The 27,917-nt window shown below is 38.0% G+C and overlaps 1 protein-coding gene across 1 annotated transcript; it reads right to left on the reverse strand.

Moving 5' to 3' along the window:
- Nucleotides 1–693: 693 nt before the first annotated feature.
- Nucleotides 694–27,470, reverse strand: LOC132547082 (pre-mRNA-processing factor 6-like). Its single transcript, XM_060210838.1, has 25 exons — nt 27,375–27,470; nt 26,983–27,042; nt 26,126–26,210; nt 25,475–25,672; nt 23,525–23,619; nt 22,847–22,928; nt 22,179–22,304; nt 21,022–21,116; nt 19,510–19,574; nt 17,054–17,181; nt 15,364–15,490; nt 14,825–14,943; nt 13,440–13,602; nt 12,873–12,981; nt 12,290–12,359; nt 12,011–12,132; nt 11,654–11,747; nt 10,620–10,784; nt 10,078–10,179; nt 9,112–9,186; nt 7,357–7,490; nt 5,738–5,805; nt 5,025–5,163; nt 4,298–4,427; nt 694–3,006 (listed from the first exon to the last, which is right to left on the reverse strand). The coding sequence occupies exons 1-25, from the start codon at nt 27,461–27,463 to the stop codon at nt 2,854–2,856; spliced, it is 2,793 nt and encodes a 930-aa protein (XP_060066821.1). The 5' UTR covers nt 27,464–27,470; the 3' UTR covers nt 694–2,853.
- Nucleotides 27,471–27,917: the final 447 nt, after the last annotated feature.

The following is a 27,917-nucleotide window of genomic DNA, read 5'->3' on the forward strand; positions in this document are numbered from 1 at the left end:
AAATTTTACACTGTAATGATTTATAAAGATGGTACTTTTTGGTGTCAATTTGAAAATTATATACAATTAATTTGTAAGTGTTTTAATAAAACATTGCATTAAATAATACAATCAGTAATACCACCAGTAATTGACCTTGATCCAACAACCTTGAAAATTGCTTTAATAATTTCTGAGTTTTTTGAAAAGCTACCTTGGAGTGAAGCTGCTAGACAATTTTCTGAAAACAGTAAGTGACCTTGACCTTGACACAACAACCTTAAACTCAAGCTTCCTCAACGTATTCTAATGATTTATATGGCAAAGATCCTCCCTGAAAGATAGAAAACATGAGCACTAATATTGATTTTCTGAAAATAGAGACGATGACCAGGTCCTAAAAATCTTAAAACTTGAATGTTTGATACTTATGTGAAGTTTAGTGTGAATTTCTGAAGGAATGAAGCCGTTTGAGTGTTGAGATTGATTTTCTAAAATTAGTAATGGTGACCTTGACCAGTCCTGACACTATTTTGATGCTTGTGTGTGGAGTATAATGAGAATCCTTCAAGGGATGAAACCACTACAAGTGCTAACAAACTTTGTCACATACTGCTGTTGCTGAACGAACGGATGCCTGGACACATGGATGGACCCTTGGACGGACAGACAGATGAATGGACTGACAGAGAGACAGACAATATAACAAATAAAAAGATGGAAATCAATTTAATTCTCAGTGTACATCTATCATTTTTTCCTCTTTCTTTCATCATCCACTGACACACATACCAGAACAGACATAGCACTACATAAAACACCTCAGAGCAAGTGTGTAAATAAGGATTATCCTTTCATTCTGTAACACAAGGTACACCAGTCCTAATGAAAGATTCAGATATTTGTGCATATTTTGAGATAGACCAAGCATTTCAGTTTGAGACAAGTCAATATTGTAGTGGTTTAAAAATGAAAATATTTATCTTTACAAATAACAGTTTTTTAGTTTACATGAAAGTGAAGACAAAATTTGTTTCGTATCCTCATGTCAATATAAAAGAGTTTGTATGAAATTAATTCATGAATTTTAATGCATCACGTCAATAGTTTTTATTCTGGTTCAATTTATTCTGAATGTATCATGACTGATAACTTGATGGATCTCCTTTTCTATGTTACAGGTAGTAGTACTTCTAATTGAAATTTTCCAAAGAAACACATTCACTTCCTGTATCAATGAATCACCATTGTTAAAACAATTGGACTGTATTCCACTGTTGTCACTCTAGTTTACTACATCATATATAATTGTTTATTGTTGTAAAAGATACTACAGACAATTACATGTTCCCTTGTGTGCACTGGAATTGTACGGTATATGTAAGTCCATTACATAGCCATCTTTGGATCGGTTAACATTATGTGTTACACATTTCTGTAAAAAAGACTCCATGGTTCTATAACAATATCAGCAATCATGAGTGATTCTGTTAAATAACATTTTACTGACACTTGATTTGGTTAACTAACATGTACCTGTTAACTAACATGTACTGTTACCTAACATGTACTGTTACCTAACATGTACTGTTAACTAACATGTACCTGTTACCTAACATGTACCTGTTAACTAACATGTACTGTTAACTAACATGTACCTGCTAACTAACATGTACCTGTTAACTAACATGTACCTGTTAACTAACATGTACCTGTTACCTAACATGTACCTGTTAACTAACATGTACCTGTTAACTAACATGTACCTGCTAACTAACATGTACCTGTTAACTAACATGTTCAATTAACTGACACTTGATTCTGTTATATAACATTTGATTCTGCAAAATATTTAACTGACACTTGATGCTTTTAACCAACATGTTCCATTAACTATGTTCTGTTAACCAACATGTTCCATTAACTATGTTCTGTTAACTAACATGATTCGTTAACAAACATATTTTGTTAACCAACATGTTCCATTAACTATGTTCTGTTAACTAACACATTCCATTAACTATGCTATGTTAACTAACACGTTCTGTTAGCCAACTTGTTCCATTAACTATGTTCTGTTAACTAACACATTCCATTAACTATGTTCTGTTAACCAACATGTTCCATTAACTATGTTCTGTTAACCAACATGTTCCATTAACTATGTTCTGTTAACCAACATGTTCCATTAACTATGTTCTGTTAACTAACACATTCCATTAACTATGTTCTGTTAACTAACACGTTCTGTTAGCCAACTTGTTCCATTAACTATGTTCTGTTAACTAACATGTTCAATTAACTATGTTCTGTTAAACAACATGTTCCATTAACTATGTTCTGTTAACCAACATGTTCCATTAACTATGTTCTGTTAACTAACACATTCCATTAACTATGTTCTGTTAACTAACACGTTCTGTTAGCCAACTTGTTCCATTAACTATGTTCTGTTAACTAACATGTTCAATTAACTATGTTCTGTTAACTAACATGATTCGTTAACAAACATATTCTGTTAACCAACATGTTCCATTAACTATGTTCTGTTAACTAACACATTCCATTAACTATGTTATGTTAACTAACACATTCTGTTAGCCAACTTGTACCATTAACTATGTTCTGTTAACTAACATGTTCCATTAACTATGTTCTGTTAACTAACATGATTTGTTAACCAACATGTTCCACAACTTTTTAAAGATTACCTGTTAAGTAACCTCCTCAGATCCATTACAGTACAATGTAATGCACAAACTCTTGGCAATATCCCACTGAACATGTTATATATCTTAAAGTTACACAAATCTATTCATGTCCCTTACATAACCAGCTTTGGATTTATTAAATATGAGCTGTTGTTGAATGATGTCATGTCGGAAGTGCTGCGAGATCTGCCACAAGAGGAAGGATTTGTTCTGTGCGAAGACGCCAGTTCTTTATGTCCTTAGAAACATGGCACCATTTTTCACCATGACGAGGGTCAGCATTCACACAGCGAGTCAGCACATTGTTCTGTGATTCCTGTACAAAAAAGAAGAAAAAAATGAAGATGATGTATGTTATCTGAAGGTTTTGTCTTCACAAAGGGGGTAACATTACTGTATGTTACCTGTGTAACATCCAGGGGGCCTAGTCCTCAGATAGGGGGTAACATTACTGTATGTTACCTGTGTAACATCCAGGGGGCCTAGTCCTCAGAGAGGGGGTAACATTACTGTATGTTACCTGTGTGACATATCCAGGGGGCCTAGTCCTCAGATAGGGGGTAACATTACTGTATGTTACCTGTGATAAGTCCTGGGGACCTAGTCCTCAGATAGGGGGTAACATTACTGTATGTTACCTGTGTAACATCCAGGGGGCCTAGTCCACAGATAGGGGGTAACATTACTGTATGTTACCTGTGACATATCCAGGGGACCTAGTCCTCAGATAGGGGGTAACATTACTGTATGTTACCTGTGACATATCCAGGGGACCTAGTCCTCAGATAGGGGGTAACATTACTGTATGTTACCTGTGACATATCCAGGGGACCTAGTCCTCAGATAGGGGGTAACATTACAGTATGTTACCTGTGATCAGTCCAGGGGACCTAGTCCCCAGATAGGGGGTAACATTACAGTATGTTACCTGTGATCAGTCCAGGGGACCTAGTCCCCAGATAGGGGGTAACATTACAGTTTGTTACCTGTGACATATCCAGGGGGCCTAGTCCTCAGATAGGGGGTAACATTACTGTATGTTACCTGTGACATGTGGAGGAGAACTAGTCCTCAGATAGGGGGTAACATTACTGTATGTTACCTGTGACATGTGGAGGAGAACTAGTCCTCAGATAGGGGGTAACATTACTGTATGTTACATGTGATCAGTCCAGGGGACTTAGTCCCCAGATAGGGGGTAACATTACAGTATGTTACCTGTGATCAGTCCATGAGACCTAGTCCTCAGATAGGGGGTAACATTACTGTATGTTACCTGTGACATATCCAGGGGGCCTAGTCCTCAGATAGGGGGTAACATTACTGTATGTTACCTGTGACATGTGGAGGAGAACTAGTCCTCAGATAGGGGGTAACATTACTGTATGTTACCTGTGACATGTGGAGGAGAACTAGTCCTCAGATAGGGGGTAACATTACTGTATGTTACCTGTGACATGTGGAGGAGACCTAGTCCTCAGATAGGGGGTAACATTACTGTATGTTACCTGTGACATGTGGAGGAGACCTAGTCCTCAGATAGGGGATAACATTACAGTACGTTACCTGTGACATATCCAGGGGACCTAGTCCTCAGAATGTCTTACCTCATTTCCATGTTGGAGTTCAAACTTGTAATAGTATGCCCATGCATCGCCTAGATCAGGGTCAATCCGCACGGTACGATTAAACCATTCCCTAGCTTTGTTCACTTTCCTCTCCGCCCAAAATATAAACCTGGGAACACAGACAACAACGATTAATTGATTAAAATCTTATCGTTTAAGTCATATTTAATCATACAATATGTAATTTCTACACAGTCATGAAACTACTGATAGTCTTTTTCATGATATAATGAAAACTTCTGGTAGTTCACACAACATATAAAACAATCAGTATCAACTTTTACGTGTCATTCCACATGGCTTAGTTGAAAGTGTACACGAAGGAAAAAGTGTACCAAAAACTCATGATAATCGCGCAGGTGACCAGATCATTACCTGTCTGATCAGGAAACCATAGAAATACACAAGTATTCTTTCCAGTTTGCCACCAAAATCACCCACTTTTTATCTAACACGGATATCTACAATTCTGTTATCATATAGCTTATCATTTTCGCAGGGATGTTTATCACTATTTTGTGGTAAATTAAAATGATTGTGAAAAATTTACTCAGCAAAATAACGAGACATGGGTGTTAAAGATTTGTCTCTTTAGATTATAAAAATCCAATTCTTTGTATATTATTCAGGTCAATTTGAAAGAAAATGATGAAAATTTTGAATCATGATAATTATTTGCTATAAGGCATTATAAATGGTAGCTTACTTGGCTGCAGCCAGAAGTACATGAGGGTCATGTTCACATCGCTTCAGGGCGTCAACAGATTTTGTTTTCCTCTGGGGGCGAGGCTCCATGAAAATTGACTCTGCCCACAGAATACCAGCATTAGGACAATCCTGGATAGCTGTGGAGTCAGAGGTATGTTAAAGTTGTAGTAAACATCATACATTTACAAGAATCCTTGTAATTGGCACATATTTGTAGACGTCAAGAACAGCAGTCTGTAATGTCTTAGAGTACTGAAGGGTCTGTACACTGTTCTTGTTTATAATGAATAAACATCACAAACATTTCATGGGTGTGAAATTTTCCTGACAGCTACTAAATACAGTCGAACCATGTTATCTTAAACTCTGTACGACTATGAGAAAACTTTGCGATACTCGTGCATGCGATGCAAGTGAGTTATGTTTTGTGTAAAATTTGACAGGGACCCACGGAATGGTTCGAATTATACACGGTCATCCAGTTATACAAGTTTTTATACAGCTTTTAATAATAGGCTTCAAGAAATTTATGAATTTACAGAAGTAAGCAACCTGTAAAATTGGAAATTACACCCTGAAAAACACACTGAAGGCACTAAAGCTGAAAAATTGTACATATCTTTGTTTTCCCCCACCCCCTCTTTTGCTTTTTTTTGGGGGGATATTTTTCAGATATCAGAACTGACTTCAATCCATTGCTGTTGTACTTGCCTCTTGCCATCAAGGTCTGTGCAATGTTTTTTAAGCTGCCTCTGTTTTCCACTCTCACAGCCTCTAGCCTGCAGATTGGAAATATCAGAAAAGGAGAGTAATAAGCTTGACTCACCACAAAGATTGTACAACTGACACACAATCAAATATTACCTTTGAATACAAATTTACGATTAGATACAGCAGAGTCAAACAGGGAGTAACAGGATTATCTACAAACAAACACTTTTGCGTGTCAAGAGTGATGACAACACAAATTCACGATTTATTCGTGCAACAGTTGTTGGGGAAAGGAGCTGCTGGTGTTGTCATCACTCTTGACATGCATTTTACTAAGAAAGAACCAGTGAGGACTCTTGTATACCTTTCGGTATCCATGGCAGCCCCAGGGAGCAATAATTGAACTTTTCGATTGTGGGACGTTGATCCTCCACCCCCCTGTTTTGAAATAGTACCTTTGAATACAAATTACGACTAGATACAGCAGTCAAACTGGGAGTAACAGGATTATCTATAATTAAACAATGGCAATGTTTTTTTTTAAACAATCTTGTGATTAATCTTAAAAAAGGTGATATGAAAACTTTTAATATCATTCACAGTTACATAATTAATTACTAACACACAACCACTGACAGTTGGTTTTTTACTGTCAAATTCTTGTATTGATGAATCCAGACAAATTATTCTACCAGGAAAGAGTGTATTCCAGAAGTGGAAGGTTTCCCTTCTGAATACACACAAATTCTCCATCAAGAAAATATACTCATGTAGTCTTCATGTATGTCAAGTTTGATTATCATAAATCTAAAACTTCAGTAGTTATAACAGGCTAAGAGATTCTCTGTCAGAATTTACCATAAAGTCAACCACGTTCACTACGTCCATACTTATTTCATCTCTGATCCAAAGGGTCAACAATTGGACTATGAGTAACAAGACCTAATAAAATCTGTTACCCGAAACTGAGTGAAATCAGGGTATCTCAGCTGAGGGCTTAGATTCTGTAACATAATCCCAACCGAGGCATCAGCTGAGGTTAGGATGTTAAAGGATCTTAGCCCGAGACTGAGATATCCCAATCTTGCTCAGTTACAGGTAATAGATTTTTTCTCTCACACCTACTACTCTGAAAATTATTCAATATTTCATCAGAGTTTGGTGTACCCGTGAGAGCCTCAAACTACCCACAAAACCTCTTCACTTTTAAACATCTAGATAGTGCTGCATAAACAATGTAGTCAGCACTTACAAAAAATATGTCACATTTTACAGTGAAGATCTTATTTTATCTACAACATCAGGAATCTTAACATAAAAAAATACACAAAACAGATAATATAAAGCAGAATATAAATTTTGAACTGATTTTTATATATATACATTTCTACATGTGGATGAATACACCAATGCATAAAAGATTCATCGAAAACACACATAAGGGTGCTAGACAGATCAGGTGAGGGAGAAATATGTAGGATGGGATATTACGTGGGATATCCCTGTCTGAGGTGAGAAAAAACAATATATTGTAAGTATCCTGGTCCATTTTCATACAAGTATTGACTTCTGTCAGAGCTACACCTCATCAGAAACAGATAACATCAGATTGTACTTACCAAAGATGTGACTGTTGTGGGTTTTTTAGTCTGGCTTTTTCCAGGATGGACCGAGCCTTTATCAACTGTCCAGATTTTTCTTCAAGTCTTGACGTCAACAGCCAGAGAGGAATTGCTTTTGGACATTTCTTCAGCTGAGATGCAAATCACAATATATTGTTATTCCAGCAATGGACAACCTAATTTCAATACAATACTGTTCGTTTACTTAGTCTTACTGGAACATAAGTATAATGAAGGTTGGTATCAATTCTAAAGTTTTAGGAATTATTTTATAACAGTCATATTTTAAAAATATCATGAATTTCTTATAAGTTATTTCACTAATAAAGTAACATTTTGAAGAAAAATGTATTGTTTAAACAGCATTGATTTTATTAATTAAATACATTATTATATTTTGAAAATAACTTTTTTTTTCATATAGTCTTATTTTACTAAGGGAGTCTTATTTTGAGGAAAAACAGGTTGTTAATATAGAAGTACTGAATAAAGTTGGATTTGGGATAGGCAGGCAACAAACTGAGATAAAGATGTTATAGCTGTGTTTAGTTATACAACCAGACTGTAACCCACACATCAATAAAGGTATCTAGTTATACAGCACCAGACTGTAACCCACACATCAATACAGGTATTTAGTTATACAGCACCAGACTGTAACCCACACATCAATAAAGGTATCTAGTTATACAGCACCAGACTGTAACCCACACATCAATACAGGTATTTAGTTATACAGCACCAGACTGTAACCCACACATCAATACAGGTATTTAGTTATACAGCACCAGACTGTAACCCACACATCAATACAGGTATTTAGTTATACAGCACCAGACTGTAATCCACACATCAATACAGGTATTTAGTTATACAGCACCAGACTGTAACCCACACATCAATACAGGTATTTAGTTATACAGCACCAGACTGTAACCCACACATCAATACAGGTATTAAGTTATACAGCACCAGACTGTAACCCACACATCAATACAGGTATCTAGTTATACAGCACCAGACTGTAACCCACACATCAATACAGGTATTTAGTTATACAGCACCAGACTGTAACCCACACATCAATACAGGTATTTAGTTATACAGCACCAGACTGTAACCCACACATCAATACAGGTATTTAGTTATACAGCACCAGACTGTAACCCACACATCAATACAGGTATTTAGTCATACTGCACCAGACTATAACCCACACATCAATACAGTAAAACAAACAGAGATAAAGATGTTATAACAGTATTTAGTTATACAGCACCAGACTGTAACCCACACATCAATACAGGTATTTAGTTATACAGCACCAGACTGTAACCCACACATCAATACAGGTATCTAGTTATACAGCACCAGTAACCCACACACTGTAACCCACACATCAATACAGGTATTTAGTTATACAGCACCAGACTGTAACCCACACATCAATACTAGTAACCCACACATCAATACAGGTATTTAGTTATACAGTAACCCACACATCAATACAGGTATCAGGTATTTAGTTATAGTTATACTGTAACCCACACACAATACAGTAAAACAGACTGTAACCCACACATCAATACAGGTATTTAGTTATACAGCACCAGACTGTAACCCACACATCAATACAGGTATTTAGTTATACAGCACCAGACTGTAATCCACACATCAATACAGTAAAAGTTTCAATCTGATTTAGATAAAACATGAAGTAAACACATTAGTTTAGTTACAAATGTAACTCACTCCAAGACTGTATGCCTCTCTAGCCTCAGAACTCTTGCCCTGTTGCTCAGCAATCTGTCCTTTCATCATCCATAACTGTTAAAATAGAAAGACACTCTGTAATGTTAAAGTTTGGTATCATGGAAGTGACTTAAATATCAAAAGTGAAATCTTCAATATTCCTTCTCTTTCTTACTTCCTGTGTAGAATTGTGCTATGTAAAGTAAGAGTGAAATGGTTGGTATCTTAATTTCAGTGAATTAAACTGTGAATTTTAAACTGCACTTATATCAGGTCAAACGCCCGGTACATGTGTGTTTGTATGTAGTGGAATAATTGATTTACAGTGAAGTCATCAGAAAAGTCTATGAGAATTTAATCTACTTTACTTTTCCCGCCATTAATTCCAATAATTCCAGACCATCTAAACCATTTCAGCCAGGTTATGTGAATGCAGCCTAAAGCTCTAATGTCTGTTTTTAAATTACAGTAATCTCCCTTTGATATATTGAAAAAGAGTGACGTCATCAGAAAAGTCTATGAGGTTTAAATCTACTTCACTTTTCCAGCCATTAATCTCTCACTTTATTAACGTGAATTATTTATTTCCTGGATCACGTTTGTTAACAGTAGAAATGACACAAGTTGAAAGACACTTTGTTTTACCATAACAGTGTTTAGTTTTTTACTTTTGTCTAACTATTACATAAATCAACCTACAAACAAACATGATACAGTGAAACATGTAGTAAAATGTGATTTCTGTAAAAATACTTTTGGAGTGAATTGATATTTTGGTTTAACAAAATAATTCAGAGAAGGCATTAAATAATACATGCTGATTTGTTTAATGTGAAAAATAAGAGAAGATTTCTTTACATTTTCTACAGAAATGATTATCAATCTCTAGTGAGCTCTCTCAAAACCTTCTCCTCAAAATATATTTTGTTAAATCACAAGACACAATGAAAAGATTTTCATACACACCTTTGGAAAGTCTGGGTAATGCTTGACTGCTTCGTCCAGGAGTGTGTTGGCATTCTTTATCTCTCCTAAACACCACTCAAGCTTAACAGACTTCATCATCACCTGTACACAACCAACAAACCATCATCATCCGGGATATAAAAACGATTCGTACTTCTGTGTATTATAACGTTCGTCGCGACATATGCACTTGACACTGATTAACCCCAGTTGTTAGAGATAACCAGTGGTTTGTCAAAAATTGTAAATATGAACTATAAAATAAATTGGGAACATTTTTTATCATTTCTTAAATGTGATTTTGTTGAGAAAAGCTAGATTGAAATATTTTGTGTGTTAATTTTGTCTTTGATGCTCTTGTTTTTTTTAAGAGTAACCTTTTGAATTTTTCGCTTGCGGTTGGGTAACTCTAACTAACCGTTGTGTAACTGGGGCTTGATAAACAATGCAGAGTTTTGCAAAATATACTCTTGTGTCAGAACTAAACATTTTCCTTGTTGATTTCAGTATCTTGATTTTGACCTGTTTGTTAGAGTACATACCCGTGCTGTAGGGGCACTAGCGCGAGCCTTCTGTAGGAGTCTCCTGGCTCTCTCAAATTCATTGTTTTCAGACTCCAGCTTCACAGCAGCTAACCAGATCTCTTCACTGTTAGGATTGGCCTGGAATGCTAAAGCCAGGATACTTCTGGCTGCTGGAACATCACCCTGATTTACAAAACAAGTAAATGAGTACTGTAGAATACTTTTAAACCTCTGTCAATCTCCTCTCAGCCCTCAACTTCAACACCTACTCTCAAATTCTTCACATCTCCCTTCACACTACCTCTCCCTTCCCTCACATTAACCTTTCCTTCATCATTCCTATACCTCCCTTTGCAATTTCTTTCCTCCTTCTTCACACCTCCTCCCTCTCTCCTCATTCCTCTCTCCCCATACACCTCCCTTCAAACCTCCTATCTCCTTTCACACCTCCTCCCTCAAACCTCCTTCCTCTCCCCTCACATATCCTCCCCTCCCTACACATCTCCCCTCACATCTCCTCCCCTCCCTACACACCTCCCCTGACATCTCCTCTCCTCCCTACACACCTCCCCTGACATCACCTCCCCTCCCTACACACCTTTCCCTCACATCTCCTCCCCTCCCTACACACCTCCCCTCACTCCTCTCAATCCAAACACCACCTACCCCTAACCTCACATCTCCTCCCCTCCCTACACACCTCCCCTGAAATCTCCTCTCCTCCCTACACACCTCCCCTGACATCTCCTCCCCTCCCTACACACCTTCCCCTCACATCTCCTCCCCTCCCTTCACACCTTCCCTCACTCCTCTCTCCCAAACACCACCTACCCCTAACCTCACATCTCCTCCCCTCCCTACACACCTCCCCTGACATCTCCTCCCCTCCCTACACACCTCCCCTCACATCTACTCTCTCCCCTCGCTCCTCTCTCCCAAAACACCTCCTACCCCTCCCCTCACATCTCCTCCCCTCCTTTCACACCTCCTCCCTGATCTCCATTCTTGACTCTGTCTCCTTACACTAACACCTTCCTTTACATTCTACTTACAGCAAGCCACTTTGATTTAGCTCCCATCAGCCACAGAACCTCAGCCTTGGGACAATGGGCTACAGCTCGCTGTAACAAGGATTCCAGTGATTCCCTGATAGATAAAAATTACAACATACATTTTAGGATGGCTGTAACTCATAAGTATATACAGGTTGTACTTTTACCACTGGAATATCTGATACTTTTACCACTGGAATATCTGATACTTTTACCACTAGAATATCTGATACTTTTACCACTGGAATATCTGATACATTTACCACTAGAATATCTGATACCTTTACCACTAGAATATCTGATACATTTACCACTAGAATACCTGATAATCTCCACCACAACACAGTATATATTTACCTTGTACCATGACTTTTCTCAAAGTAGGCTGCTCGTAACCATATACTCTTTTTACTTGGAAACTCAGTTAAAGCAAAGGCATAAATGGCCCGAGCACATTCATAGGCTCCATTCACAGCACACTATAAAAGGTAATTAAACATCATAAACATCTATAACCTTTACATATTTGAGGATATGGTATCAACTTACTTTACAAGCAGGTAAGCTAAAAACCAAGTTTATATGTAACCAGTAGCATTCAATATTAAAAACTTTTACTTGTGATGAGGTGCTTACCGATTCAGCATCCTCCATCCACGTGTGTTTACGGTCTTCTTCTTCAATACCAACACTGATAATGGACCGGCTGTAGAAGAAATAGACTACATTAATATTGGCTTTAAACAGACCAATGAAAAGAGCTGTTACATACATGATGGCTTAAGATTAAGACTAGGGAAAGATTTATCACAATTTCCAAGTCAGAGCAGAAGCAACATTCCAATAGACCAATGAGAAAAGTTTTTACATATTAACAGTGTAGCTTTATTTCATCTATGAAACATCACTTTTTTTTAATATCACCAGTGGAATTATTACTTTTACATATCCTTATCACATTTGTGTGTTAAAACATCATTTTAGTTATCAAATTTGATTTCTAAGCTTTTTAGCTTTGACCAAAAACATTTTTATGAACAAGTCTGCCTGAGGAAATGAGGTGAATTGGCACCAATGTAACATGTTATATTTTATATACTACAGCTCAATTGGCCAATGAGGAAGTCAGTTTCATACAAAATAATCCTAAGGACTAATGAGACAAGCTGTAACTTAAAAAAATAATCTTAATGGACCAATGAGAAGAGGTGTTACATACATGATTGCCTGACAGGTGATGATACTGCCACTTTTCTCACAGTCCTCCCCATCCTTAATCCACTGTTCTCTGTTCACCTCCACCATGTTGGCTCGGAGAGAATTCAGAGCTATCATAAAAACAAATGCACAACATATTGAACTATAAAACAATAAAAGGTGCACACATTCCAAAATAGATGTTTACCAGAAATTACTTTTTTCCAAATAAGGCACCAACCTGAACAAGAAGTCCTATGAACAAAAACTTCAGAAAGACATATCTAATACTTTCTACAGCAACTATAAACCTTGGCTCTAAAACTCCAAAATGGATGTCTATAAGTCGTCCTCTAGTTTAATTGGTCACAAAACTGAACAAGAAGAGATATCAAGTGAGATATATCTAGTATTTATTCAGAAATATTGATAACATTATTTGATAGACACAATCTTTACAATATTTGGCTTCAGATTTTGGTTTATCAATGCCTGCTGTTGCTGGTGTCAATGCTGTTTTTCCCTTTTACTAAGAACAGATTAAATCACCTTCAGAAAATCAAAGAATTCATGAGAACATGTGCCATACCTCTGTCTATAATTTTCTCCACCATTTGTATGTTGCCGTTGGCTTCTTCCAGTTTCGCAGCTGTGATCCAAATCTGACGGTCAGTAGGAATGTTCTCGCGAGCTTTGTTCAGAACTTTACGAGCATTCTCATACGTCTCCAGTCTAGCTAAGGCTAACCAAAGCTGAAGACAGAATATTGAGTATACACAGTGTTGCCATGGCTAGCCAAAGCCGAGGATAAAATATCTGATATTTGTTAATCAATAAGCCTAGGGGTAACACATACCCTTTGACTCTAAGTCAGTGGTGGGATTATACCAGTACAATGTAGACAATTTGTTTGTAACGCTGCTAAACCACATTAAGTATGGGTAACTTATCAGACAAGAACTTATATGAATAAATATGGTATAATATATCGTTCTATTAATTACAACAGGGCTGTCCAAGGCTGAACCTAAACAAAAGGCTGAACTTATACAAAAGGCTGAACCTATACAAAAGGCTGAACCTAAACAAAAATCTGAACCCAAACAAAAGGCTGAACCTATACAAAAGGCTGAACCTATACAAAAGGCTGAACCTATACAAAAGGCTGAACCTAAACAAAAGGCTGAACTTATACAAAAGGCTGAACCTATACAAAAGGCTGAACCTAAACAAAAATCTGAACCTAAACAAAAGTCTGAACCCAAACAAAAGGCTGAACCTATACAAAAGGCTGAACCTATACAAAAGGCTGAACCTAAACAAAAATCTGAACCTAAACAAAAGTCTGAACCCAAACAAAAGGCCGAACCTATACAAAAGACTGAACCTTAACAAAAGGCTGAACTTATACAAAAGGCTGAACCTAAACAAAAGTCTGAACCCAAACAAAAGTCTGAACCTATCACAGAATGCTGAAGTCTGAACCTTAACAAAAAGCTGAACCTATACAAAAGGCTGAACCTATACAAAAGGCTGAACCTATATAAAGGCTGAACCTAAACAAAAGTCTGAACCTATATAAAGGCTGAACCTAAACAAAAGGCTGAACCTATCACAGAATGCTGAACCTATACAAAAGTCTGAACCTTAACAAAAGGCTGAACCTATACAAAAGGCTGAACCTATCACAGAATGCTGAACCTATACAAAAGTCTGAACCTTAACAAAAGGCTGAACCTAAACAAAAAGCTGAACCTAAACAAAAGTCTGAACCTATACAAAAGGCTGAACCTGTACAGAAGGCTGAACCTAAACAAAATGTTGAACCTAAACAAAAGGCTGAACCTATACAAAAGGCTGAACCTATACAAGAAATTTTTTGCATTTTCCTAATTTTTTAATTATCACTACCTTCTGATTTAATCTGGAATGCAACATGTTTTCTTAATCCAAATAGGATACAAAAAGTTTTACCTCAACACTTGTAGGACAACATTCAACAGCTCGACTCAACATGATCCTGGCATCCACCTCATCTTCAAGCTCCACTGCCATCTTCCATAGTTTAACAGAGTTTGGGATGTGCTCCAGTGCTGAGGAGACAAACAACAGAAGACATTATCACAACCTTTCTGTTGGAAAAGTTTCTTTTCAATAAATACTAATCATGCTATCCCATTGTTCAAGATTACTATGAGCAGAATTCCAAGAATCAAGCTTTTCAATATTTACTGCACATGAAACTGAATAATTTTCCCTCAAGTTAAACTTTCAAAATATATCCAATGGTTATATTCTGTCCAATCCCCCCTCCCCTCCCAACTTCCCCTTAATCCTCAATTTAGTAGCACTATAATGTCAGCATCAGTTCCAAACTATCAGACGAAGGCATACATGGACATATTGTAGTCTCCCAGACACATGTAGTCAACACATGTTCCCACCTTGTATACATTGAAAGATCTTAAATGACCTTTGCTCTTGATAGGATATTAAACAACATGAAACCAAACCTTTTCTGAAGACCCGTTTCTTTGGTTTTAATTCATTTTCCAGGTCAGATGCCTTGATCCACAATCTCACAGACGATGGTAGATGTCGCACGGCTTGGGCAACAATAGCCTTGCCCTGGTCGCCTGGCTACAATCCAAGCATAATTATACTTTAATAACTGATATCACAGTCTTTATAATAATAAATGTTTATCTGCTTTAACAAGTGTCATTTAGAGCACATTAGATCCTGAAAAATGACCCTGACCATCAACAAGGTTTGTCCTCTCTTGCAGCCTGACCATCCACAAGGTTTGTCCTCCCTTGCAGCCTGACCATCAACAAGGTTTGCCCTCCCTTGCAGCCTGACCATCCACAAGGTTTGTCCTTCCTTGCAGCCTGACCATCAACAAGGTTTGTCCTCTCTTGCAGCCTGACCATCCACAAGGTTTGTCCTTCCTTGCAGCCTGACCATCAACAAGGTTTGTCCTCTCTTGCAGCCTGACCATCCACAAGGTTTGTCCTCCCTTGCAGCCTGACCATCAACAAGGTTTGTCCTCTCTTGCAGCCTGACCATCAACAAGGTTTGTCCTCCCTTGCAGCCTGACCATCAACAAGGTTTGTCCTCCCTTGCAGCCTGACCATCAACAAGGTTTGCCCTCCCTTGCAGCCTGACCATCCACAAGGTTTGTCCTTCCTTGCAGCCTGACCATCAACAAGGTTTGTCCTCCCTGACAGCCTGACCATCCACAAGGTTTGTCTACCTTTGCAGCCTGACCATCCACAAGGTTTGTGCACCTTTGCAGCCTGACCATCCACAAGATTTGTCCTCCCTTATAGCCTGACCATCCACAGGCTTTGTCCTCCCTTGCAGCCTGACCATCCACAAGGTTTGTCCTCCCTTACAGCCTGACCATCCACAAGCTTTGTCCTCCCTTACAGCCTGACCATCCACAAGGTTTGTCCTCCCTTGCAGCCTGACCATCAACAAGGTTTGTCCTCTCTTGCAGCCTAACCATCCACAAGGTTTGTCCACCTTTGCAGCCTGACCATCCACAAGGTTTGTCCTTCCTTGCAGCCTGACCATCAACAAGGTTTGCCCTCCCTTGCAGCCTGACCATCCACAAGGTTTGTCCTTCTTTGCAGCCTGACCATCCACAAGGTTTGTCCTCCCTTGCAGCCTAACCATCAACAAGGTTTGCCCTCCCTTTGTCCTCTCTTGCAGCGTGACCATCAACAAGGTTTGTCCTCCCTTACAGCCTGACTATCAACAAGGTTTGCTCTCCCTTACAGCCTGACCATCCACAAGCTTTGTCCTCCCTTGCAGCCTGACCATCAACAAGGTTTGTCCTCCCTTACAGCCTGACCATCTACAAGCTTTGTCCTCTCTTGCAGCCTGACCATCAACAAGGTTTGTCCTCCCTGGCAGCCTGACCATCCACAAGCTTTGTCCTCCCTGGCAGCCTGACCATCCACAAGGTTTGTCCTCCCTTGCAGCCTGACCATCAACAAGGTTTGTCCTACCTTGCAGCCTGACCATCAACAAGATTTGTCCTACCTTGCAGCCTGACCATCAACAAGGTTTGTCCAACCTTGCAGGGAACAAGAGTACTAAATTGACTATATTTTGTGGTAAATTACGTTTGAGTTCTGCTTACATATTCTAAAACTATCTGGACTTGACATGAAGAAGTTGGGCTGCCTCACTTACCATAAGTCTGGCAGCTTCCAGCCAGGCATCCTCGCTCTTCGGACACTCCTCACAACCCTTCATGATGAGGTTTCTGGCTGCCTGCACCTTGCCTGTCACTTCCTCTAACCTTGCTGAGGCTATCCAAGCTGGCACACAAAAACACAAATGTAACATTACTGACTATATTGATGAAACAGGAAGATCGGGTGATGCAAAAGGCTGAGCCGATTTCTCCGTTTAGATATTTCACTATGTTAAACAATAAGCCCATGCCTGGTAACAAGCCAACACATAGGTGTACTATAGAATTTCCAAAAAATGCTTATTTGCAGTAGTATCTAATTTTTTTTTAAATAAGCTTATCCCCTGCTTTTGATTTAGATGTCAGACACCATGTGTTGCAATTGCCCATTACCATCCCCCCTCCATCCACACACACACCCACACTAACTCCCTCAGCTGATTGTTTTCCCCCTCCACCCACACACACACTCACACTAACTCCCTCAGATGATTTTTCTCCCCCTCCACCCACACACACACACACTAACTCCCTCAGCTGATTGTTCTCCCCCTCCACCCACACACACACTCACACTAACTGCCTCAGCTGATTGTTCTCCCCCTCCACCCACACACACTCACACTAACTCCCTCAGCTGATTGTTTTCCCCCTCCACCCACACACACACTCACACTATCTCCCTCAGCTGATTGTTCTCCCCCTCCACCCACACACACACTCACACTAACTCCCTCAGCTGATTGTTCTCCCCCTCCACCCACACACACCCACACTAACTCCCTCAGCTGATTGTTCTCCCCCTCCACCCACACACACCAACACTAACTCCCTCAGCTGATTGTTCTCCTTCTCCACCCTCACACACCCACACTAACTGCCTCAGCTGATTGTTCTCCCCCTCCACCCACACACACCCACACTAACTCCCTCAGCTGATTGTTCTCCCCCTCCACCCACACACACCCACACTAACTCCCTCAGCTGATTGTTCTCCTTCTCCACCCTCACACACCCACACTAACTGCCTCAGCTGATTGTTCTCCTTCTCCACCCTCACACACCCACACTAACTCCCTCAGCTGATTGTTCTCCCCCTCCACCCACACACACACCCACACTAACTCCCTCAGCTGATTGTTCTCCCCCTCCACCCACACACACACCCACACTAACTCCCTCAGCTGATTGTTCTCCCCCTCCACCCACACACACTCACACTAACTCCCTCAGCTGATTGTTCTCCCCCTCCACCCACACACACACTCACACTAACTCCCTCAGCTGATTGTTCTCCCCCTCCACCCACACACACACCCACACTAACTCCCTCAGCTGATTGTTCTCCCCGTCCACACACACACACTAACTCCCTCAGCTGATTGTTTTCCCCCTCCACCCACACACACTCTCACACTATCTCCCTCAGCTGATTGTTCTCCCCCTCCACCCACACACACCCACACTAACTCCCTCAGCTGATTGTTCTCCCCCTCCACCCACACACACCCACACTAACTCCCTCAGCTGATTGTTCTCCCCCTCCACCCACACACACTCACACTATCTCCCTCAGCTGATTGTTCTCCCCCTCCACCCACACACACCAACACTAACTCCCTCAGCTGATTGTTCTCCCCCTCCACCCACACACACTCTCACTATCTCCCTCAGCTGATTGTTCTCCCCCTCCACCCACACACACCCACACTAACTCCCTCAGCTGATTGTTCTCCCCCTCCACCCACACACACCCACACTAACTCCCTCAGCTGATTGTTCTCCCCCTCCACCCACACACACTCTCACACTATCTCCCTCAGCTGATTGTTCTCCCCCTCCACCCACACACACTCTCACACTATCTCCCTCAGCTGATTGTTCTCCCCCTCCACCCACACACACCCACACTAACTCCCTCAGCTGATTGTTCTCCCCCTCCACCCACACACACCCACACTAACTCCCTCAGCTGATTGTTCTCCCCCTCCACCCACACACACCCACACTAACTCCCTCAGCTGATTGTTCTCCCCCTCCACCCACACACACCCACACTATCTCCCTCAGCTGATTGTTTTCCCCCTCCACCCACACACACACTCACACTAACTCCCTCAGCTGATTGTTCTCCCCCTCCACCCACACACACACCCACACTAACTCCCTCAGCTGATTGTTCTCCCCCTCCACCCACACACACTCACACTAACTCCCTCAGCTGATTGTTCTCCCCCTCCACCCACACACACTCACACTAACTCCCTCAGCTGATTGTTCTCCCCCTCCACCCACACACACACTCACACTAACTCCCTCAGCTGATTGTTCTCCCCCTCCACCCTCACACACCCACACTATCTCCCTCAGCTTTATAAAAGACAAAGAGAAAGAAAAGAAAGCATATGAAATGATGACAGGAATACAATACTCTGTTTTAGAGGACACTTACCTGGAGGATGTTTTGGGTTGGTTTCCCTCACGGACTTCAACAACAACCTTGCTTTCTTTACATCACTGTTAATAAGGTTACAAAACAAAAGTTAACTTGCAGATGGCTTCAATGAAGACTTTGTAGAAATGAGAAGTCACTTCTGATCTAGAAAAAGTTTATCAGCAATAAAGGTATTAAACAATTACTACTGAACACAAGACATTTATCTGCCAATAAAAACACAGGAATCAATGGTCTCCTTTAATGCACGGGAAATAATATTTACATTTTAATGACCAAGTTTTTAAAACTAAGTCCAGAACAGTTTAATTTTTACAGGAAGCAGTTTTTACATAATGTAATTACATACATGGTACTTTATAATTGTGATAAGAATTATCATTTCATTTTCACATACAAAATCAGAATACTAACGGACTTACGCATTCATAACAATACTGTCTCAGATGCATGAACTACATAAAACAACACAAAACACTCATATGAAACCCTATGTGGGAAATCATTCATTTTCGTGGGGAATATATTTCTTTTTTATTTCCATGGAATTCATCGACAGTCTAAATTCATGAACTCAAATTTCCATGAAATAATAAACAGATGAAAAGTTGACATAAAATGTAGAACTAGCTGATTTCACAAGATCTAGCGGATTTCACAAGAACTAGCGGATTTCACAAAAACTAGCGGATTTCACAAGATCTAGCTGATTTCACAAGAACTAGCTGATTTCACAAGATCTAGCGGATTTCACAAGATCTAGCGGATTTCACAAGAACTAGCGGATTTCACAAGATCTAGCTGATTTCACAAGAACTAGCTGATTTCACAAGATCTAGCTGATTTCACAAGATCTAGCTGATTTCACAAGATCTAGCTGATTTCACAAGATGATTTCACAAGATCTAGCTGATTTCACAAGATCTAGCTGATTTCACAAGATCTAGCTGATTTCACAAGAACTAGCTGATTTCACAAGATCTAGCTGATTTCACAAGATCTAGCTGATTTCACAAGAACTAGCTGATTTCACAAGATCTAGCTGATTTCACAAAGATTTCACAAGAACTAGCTGATTTCACAAGATCTAGCTGATTTCACAAGATCTAGCTGATTTCACAAGAACTAGCTGATTTCACAAGATCTAGCTGATTTCACAAGATCTAGCTGATTTCACAAGAACTAGCTGATTTCACAAGAACTAGCTGATTTCACAAGATCTAGCTGATTTCACAAGATCTAGCGGATTTCACAAGATCTAGCTGATTTCACAAGATCTAGCTGATTTCACAAGAACTAGCTGATTTCACAAGATCTAGCTGATTTCACAAGATCTAGCTGATTTCACAAGATCTAGCGGATTTCACAAGATCTAGCTGATTTCACAAGATCTAGCTGATTTCATGAGTAAGATTTAACTACAAAATTAAGAGCCAGCAAAAAAACGTATTTTTGGAAAACCATTAAATTTTTATCCCTTGAAGATATAGGATTTTGCAGTATTCTTACTTGATATCGCCCCCATGACTTGGTAACATGGATTGGAGGTCAGTGAGGTAACCTTTGGGATCCATCACAGTTTGACCACTAACAGAATCGGACACCTGTAAGAAAGGAATTCTTAATGTGATTAAAATAGAAAAAAAATCTATATATCTCTAACCCCTGTCAAGATCTGTAGTTTCAAAATGACAAACTGACACATCTAAAAACTCTACAAAGTTATGTCGAGTTACCTGAGTGGAATTAACATCTATATTTAGTAACTTAAATGAGCTTGATATGTATTTTTACTTACCTGAGTGAGCTTGGTATCTATGTTTACTTACCTGAGTGAGCTTGGTATGTATGTTTACTTACCTGAGTGGGATTAACACCTCTATTTAGTAACCTGAATGAGTGTGATATGTACGTTTACTTACCTGAGTGAGCTTGGTATGTATGTTTACTTACCTAAGTGAGTTTGATATGTATGTTTACTTACCTGAGTGAGTTTGATATGTATATTGATTTACCTGAGTGAGCTTGATATGTATGTTTACTTACCTAAGTGAGCTAGATATGTATGTTTACTTACCTGAGTGAGTTTGATATGTATATTGATTTACCTGAGTGAGCTTGATATGTATGTTTACTTACCTGAGTGAGCTTGGTATGTATGTTTACTTACCTGAGTGAGTTTGATATGTATATTTACTTACCTGAGTGAGTTTGATATGTATGTTTACTTACCTGAGTGAGTTTGATATGTATGTTTACTTACCTGAGTGAGTTTGATATGTATATTTACTTACCTCAGTGAGTTTGATATGTATGTTTACTTACCTGAGTGAGTTTGATATGTATATTTACTTACCTGAGTGAGTTTGATATGTATGTTTACTTACCGGAGTGAGCTTGATATGTATGTTTACTTACCTGAGTGAGTTTGATATGTATGTTTACTTACCTGAGTGAGCTTGGTATGTATGTTTACTTACCTGAGTGAGCTAGATATGTATGTTTACTTACCTGAGTGAGCTTGATATGTATGTTTACTTACCTGAGTGAGCTTGATATGTATGTTAACTTACCGGAGTGAGCTTGATACATATGTTTACTTAACTGGTTGAGCTTGATATGTATGTTTACTTACCTGAGTGAGCTTGATATGTATATCTACTTACCTGAGTGAGTTTAATATCCATCAGTGTGTTTCTCGCCTGGCCAATCTTCTTCATATCGATGTCTGAGGTGGTAGTGCCACCTAGTGGTGTGATTGCCCCGAAAGTTGAAGAATGGCCACCATATTTCTGGAAACAGTACATACTGATTTTTACCTAATCTTAAAATGTTTTAAACTTTTAACATTATGGGGAGTGCTTATGGTTTCCAATATCCTTAAACCAGAAAATGTAAATGAACAGGAAAAAATGTGAGCTCTTATTACACTTATCTTACAAAAAGTTTTGTCAACATGCCATTTCAAATCATTAAATGTATATTTACTAAATCTATCTGTATTATATAAGTCTTTAAGTATATTTTTTCCACATAAATGCTTGAAAGGATATTTGGCAAGTGATAGGTGAAAACATTTTCTTAACCAAGGAAAAGGCCAATATTTTGCAGTCTGTACTATGATAATTACTTCAAAAGGGCCGGCCGATCATGGCTGATTTTATTCTGTTTAAAATTGATTGGTATTTGATAAATTCTATTTCTGAATTCCACACACAGTATAATAAAATGCTCCCTGTATGTGCTACAACAGTCATTTCCAAGTCATCATTACTACAAGTTAACAAGTTGGAAACACTGAATGATAAAAGGAAATTTAACATCAATGATTTACCTGGTCACGATCAGATAGTGAGTTACTTGTACCAGTGCTGGCAGCTGCCCTAGCTAACATACTGTCTGGCACAGGGGTAAATCTACAATATAAATCCTAATTATAGAGAAATGACCGTCTGTTTACCTCAGACATAAATCTGTAGTGGTAACAAGGTGTTTACATGGTGTGTTCGGTCACATTTCAATCATGTCCTATGATATAATATAATATGATATGAATTATATCACTCTCATACCAGTGCACTTCATTTTGTTATGAAAATAACAAACTTATATCACACTTACATAATCAATAGGTAAATAATAAATTAATAAGCTATAATGACAATACATCTCTAAAAACCATATTTTCACCATTGACAAAAAAGACACATAAGACACTTGATGGTAAATGATGCCATCAAAAGGCCCAACGTTGTAATCACTTACATCTGTATTTACATTTACAATAAATGTTACTGCTCTGAAAAAGGCTCACTACCCAAAGCCAATTATATACAATGTATATATAATTTTCAAAATGATACAGAGAGATTGGCAGGCATAGGGAGACAACAATCCTATTCTTTTCCCCCATGGTGGTGGTTACTTGGCCTCAAATCTAAGGATATTTCAGATTTGTGATCCTCAGTCCTTCAGCCTTCAAGCTAAGGACATTTCAGACTTTTAAACTTACTTTTCAGCTCTGGGGTTCCTCTGTTTCTTTGTTCTGGCATCTCCTACTTCTGGTAGATTCAACCAATCATCCACAGTTACATCTGCTAAATCTCTCTAAAAAACAGAAACATTATGTTATAACTATCAGACCTGTTGATTAGTTTTAATTGATATGTTGGTTGGGATTTTTTTGGTTAGGACATAAAAATGTTGTAAAACTAGAGATACAATAGAGAAATAAAAAATGAAGAAATCTTTATCATGACTCAAGTGAAACTTAGAACTGTTGTCCTTAGGGTAACTAATACTAAAAGGTGCAAAGAGTTTATCATTAAAGTTTCAGTCACAGTGACCTGAACATCTGATGTAGGACCTTCAATTTCTCTATACCATTCCTTTATTAAACATAGCTGGTTTATAGAAATGCATCTGCATATGTTTCTAGATAGTCCTGTGTAGTTTTATATAATACGATTCATAACAAAAGAAAACTAACATTTTGGTAAATAGCACCACCCACATACCAATTTTCAGTTTAAGCAGACAATTACCTCAATTCTGACCAATCACGAACTTCCATTATGTTTCCATAGTAACAATTTTGGATACATATGACAAGTCAAATTATGAGCTTTTGCCATTACAAAAGTACATATTATGTATTGTAACCCAGACTTTCACAAAAAAAAATCCTTGTAATAACAGAAACACCTTGTGTGTCAAATTATCGACTTTGGCAAGTTTCACCATTTGGGCAAGTTTCATTAAAATTGCACCGACTGATGAGCTATGGGTCACTTTACAGCAACGCCAGCACCATGGCAACCCCACATTTCTGCCAATAAAAACATGGATGCTTAACTACACATGGTCTTTAAACATTCCCATGTAGTTTCTAAAATCAGTTCACAAGTGTCAGTGTTGTGCAGAAAAGATCCACATACTGACAGATGGATAGAAAACCTGATTCAGTGGGTGGAGGAGTGGGAGATGGGGGAGGGGGAGGGGGGGGGAGAGTTGGTTGAATAATTAAATCTTTTCTATCTAGCACTAGCACTTTGTAAACAACTAAAAAAAAAATGAACTTTTGGAAAAACTACCGTAAAGAATGTAACAACTTTCCATTTTGTCACTCAAATATTCTGGATTCCAAGTTAATTGTTTGTGTTCTTTGCTTCTATATTGAAAACAAAATCAGTACTCTACTTGTAAAACAATAAAAAATTGCATCAATACTTTGTTAAGTAAAACATTTTTCTATACAGATTGTTCTTTTCCAATACTCATTTAAATATCCTATTTTATTTGAAAAGTTGAGAGTATTCTCTTCCTGATACCAGCTTCACTGGTTCTGTTAAAACTGAAAACCTTCATTGACAACAGTACTTATAACCCCACTCATATCTATTAATTTTCTACAGAGAATATACCTGTTATTTGACATGAAACATGCCCTCCCATAATAAGACCACAACCTAAGTATAATTCACAGGTAATATGATGGCATTACTGGGCTTATTATGAGAAGAAAACAAGAGAAAATAAATCAAATGTTTTTTTCTTTTTTAATTGCATCTATAAAACATATTTTACAGTGTTCTACACCACTGAAATGTAATCAAATAAATTTCAATTAAATTTCAAAACTTTTATGTTTTCTAATTACAGAAAAAAAAGAAATGAAACTAGATGTACCAGATTGATAGTAATTCCCGTTTTGTCAACCATGAAGTTTGTAACAAGCTTTGATAAGAAGTTTACTCATAACTCATGACATAAAATTGAAGTTCTGAAGAATTTGTTTACCAGTTTCCATTGAAGTTAGAAAAAGACTGTCCAGATTTGGTTTCACTGTTTCTGTGAGAAATCTAATGAATTTCCAGCAGAAATGAAACTATGACAAAGTAATGGCCAAGGATAACAATGTTATTTACCAAAAAAATAAATAAACACAACAAAGATATCTAACCTTTAAATCAGAGAATTGCTGCTGAATTTTTGGTCTCTCCTGACGATATTTTTCAAGCTCTTCTTTCAACTTGATTTCTCTCCTTTCCCTTCTCTTTTCATCCATTCTCTTATCAACAGCTTCATATATAGCATCTGCTTCTTCATCGTCTTTGTCATAGGGATCTTTAGAACAAAGACTCCCTCCGTAGCCAGCAAACTAGATATAGTGTAGATATATTTTATGAAAATAATGCCAGCAAAACAGGTTGGTGAAAATGCATTCTGATCAGACTGTTTCATCATAATTTAGCATCATATAGTACATCTTATTAAGGATCAATCCAGGATTAGTATGAGGCAAATATGTTAATTTAATTAGAAACATATTTGTCTTGATGAATCAATATAAAACCAACAGAGTTTTTCTAAAATTATTTTACATTTCTTTTCATTTAATCAGAATTTGATTACCGTAATTGAGTATAACTTGAGACTTTCTCAAATTCATAGATCTGAAACACCACATGAGCATGTAGTAAAATTATTTCAAATACTGTAGATCTCATAGATAACAAGCTATGTCTTATTGGAGTTACAACTCACATGGTTTTATCACTAGTGTTTTTGTTTTCAAAATGATGACTTGCTGTTTAAAAATACAATTGAATACCTCATCAAAATTAGCTTCATTCAGATCTTCTTCCTCTTCTTCATCATTCTTACTTTTCTTGACAGGTGGTGCATGTCTGTCATCACTGGATAAGAAATTGTATAATTTGTGAACTTTTTTTACAAAAATTATGATGAAAGTATTTGGAAATTATTATCAATTTTTACTTCCATTACAAAAATTATGATGAAAGTATTTGGAAATTATTAGTAATGTGATCACCCCAAATTCATGGTTATAGCGATAAACTCAAGTATTAACTAACATTTATTTAGACATATATAGCAGTACACAGGTTACTGACTATGTCGGGATAATGACTACTACAAGGTATTTCAGACTTTGTAGAGTTACAATTATCATACCCTTCGATCAGGGAAGCCATGTTGTGTGGTTGACAAAGGTTAGTTGACAGAACCAAAAATCTACCATACAAAGTAGCCTTTCATACCGCAGATATACATGTTTACGTGCATATTAACTATCGTTTCTTATCAACAGACAACCTACAATAGCATAAATGTACATGAAAACATTTTATTTTGAACTTTATAATAGACTCAGTTAACCGGGTACAGATTTTGCAACCCGAAATGGTTGACCCGGGTACTCGTATAGCCCTAATCATAGGGTTCAGTACTCAAAAGAACAACATTTAACAAGATTAAACTACTTAAAAATATTTAAATGTCAATTAAACTGTTCAATAAACATATCTAATTTTGATAATCATTCTTATTTTCTCTCCATTCTGATAAAGTTATAATAACCTCTCAAATTGCTAAAGTGCGATTATGTTATACAATACAATTTGGTACCAAAAAAGATGATAGATTAGATGTACAAAATTAACTTACGATATATCATCTATATCTCGGGCAGGACCAATATCAGATCTGGTGGTGAATCCAGTAGCTCTGAAAACAAAAAAATAGGGATCACTACTTGATAAAACCGTCAAAATAGGTGACATAGACTTAGATCTTATTTTGTTTTTAATCTCGATAGAATCATAGTTAAATGGTCTCGTTAACTTATCCCATGAAACAGACAACAAAAATGACCCAGAAATAATTTTCAACAGAAAACCGTAAAAGAGCAAATGATATATTTCGCTTTCAAGTGTGAAATTCGAAAATATATAGATATGCATGTGATCCGTCATAACTGGTTACGTCCCACGTTGAACCGTAAATCAGCGTCATTTCAAGTGAGATACATATGAAACCTTTTTCATTATTGTACAGACCCTCTTCCCAATCCAGGAACATATCCAAGAGGTGCCGGTAAACCGATAAAACTCTTTTTCTTGCGGCTAACCAAAGATTGGACCGACATTGTTGTCTTTTTCGGTTTTCTGCACACTTCCGGCGATCTGCATCAACGTCCAACTTGCGTTTTACGACGAAAGAGTTACTTCCCTTCCAATTGACGTCATAGTTTGTTTGAAAATGGCCGCTGCTTAGCGATGCACAGGTGCGTGAAACTTTTTCACTTTCTTGTGAAAAACATACCTCTAGCTAACTCAAGTCACAGATAAATAATGCTATTTAGATTTATTTTGATAAGATATTTACATGCCAAATATATGCAACGTAGATAACGTCAAAACGAAAAAGAAACGCAAGGGAGTAAGTTCCCTCTGGGGTTCCTGGCAAAATGCCACATGTCTTTTACGCCATCAACGATTACAATTTCTCCATACTTTGTATTACGACTATATCCTCAGAAAACTCAGAATACAATATGAATGTTTTGCTGCCAGTATTCGGTATCAGTGCCAAAGCAGTGG

This window comes from Ylistrum balloti, unplaced genomic scaffold, assembly GCF_031769215.1.
Source record: "Ylistrum balloti isolate Yb309-2 unplaced genomic scaffold, AGI_CSIRO_Ybal_v1 Utg369934, whole genome shotgun sequence".
Classification (NCBI taxonomy): Eukaryota; Metazoa; Mollusca; class Bivalvia; order Pectinida; family Pectinidae; genus Ylistrum; species Ylistrum balloti.

Excerpts from the sequence above, each read along its gene's own strand:
- LOC132547082 (XM_060210838.1), bottom strand. The coding sequence starts at position 27,463 with ATGTCGGTCCAATCTTTGGTTAGCCGCAAGAAAAAGAGTTTTATCGGT. Across the intron at positions 25,673-26,125 it reads ATGAAGCTAATTTTGATGAG|TTTGCTGGCTACGGAGGGAG; the intron begins GTATTCAATTGT and ends CACTATATCTAG. Across the intron at positions 10,785-11,653 it reads CTAAATCAAAGTGGCTTGCT|GGTGATGTTCCAGCAGCCAG; the intron begins GTAAGTAGAATG and ends TTTGTAAATCAG.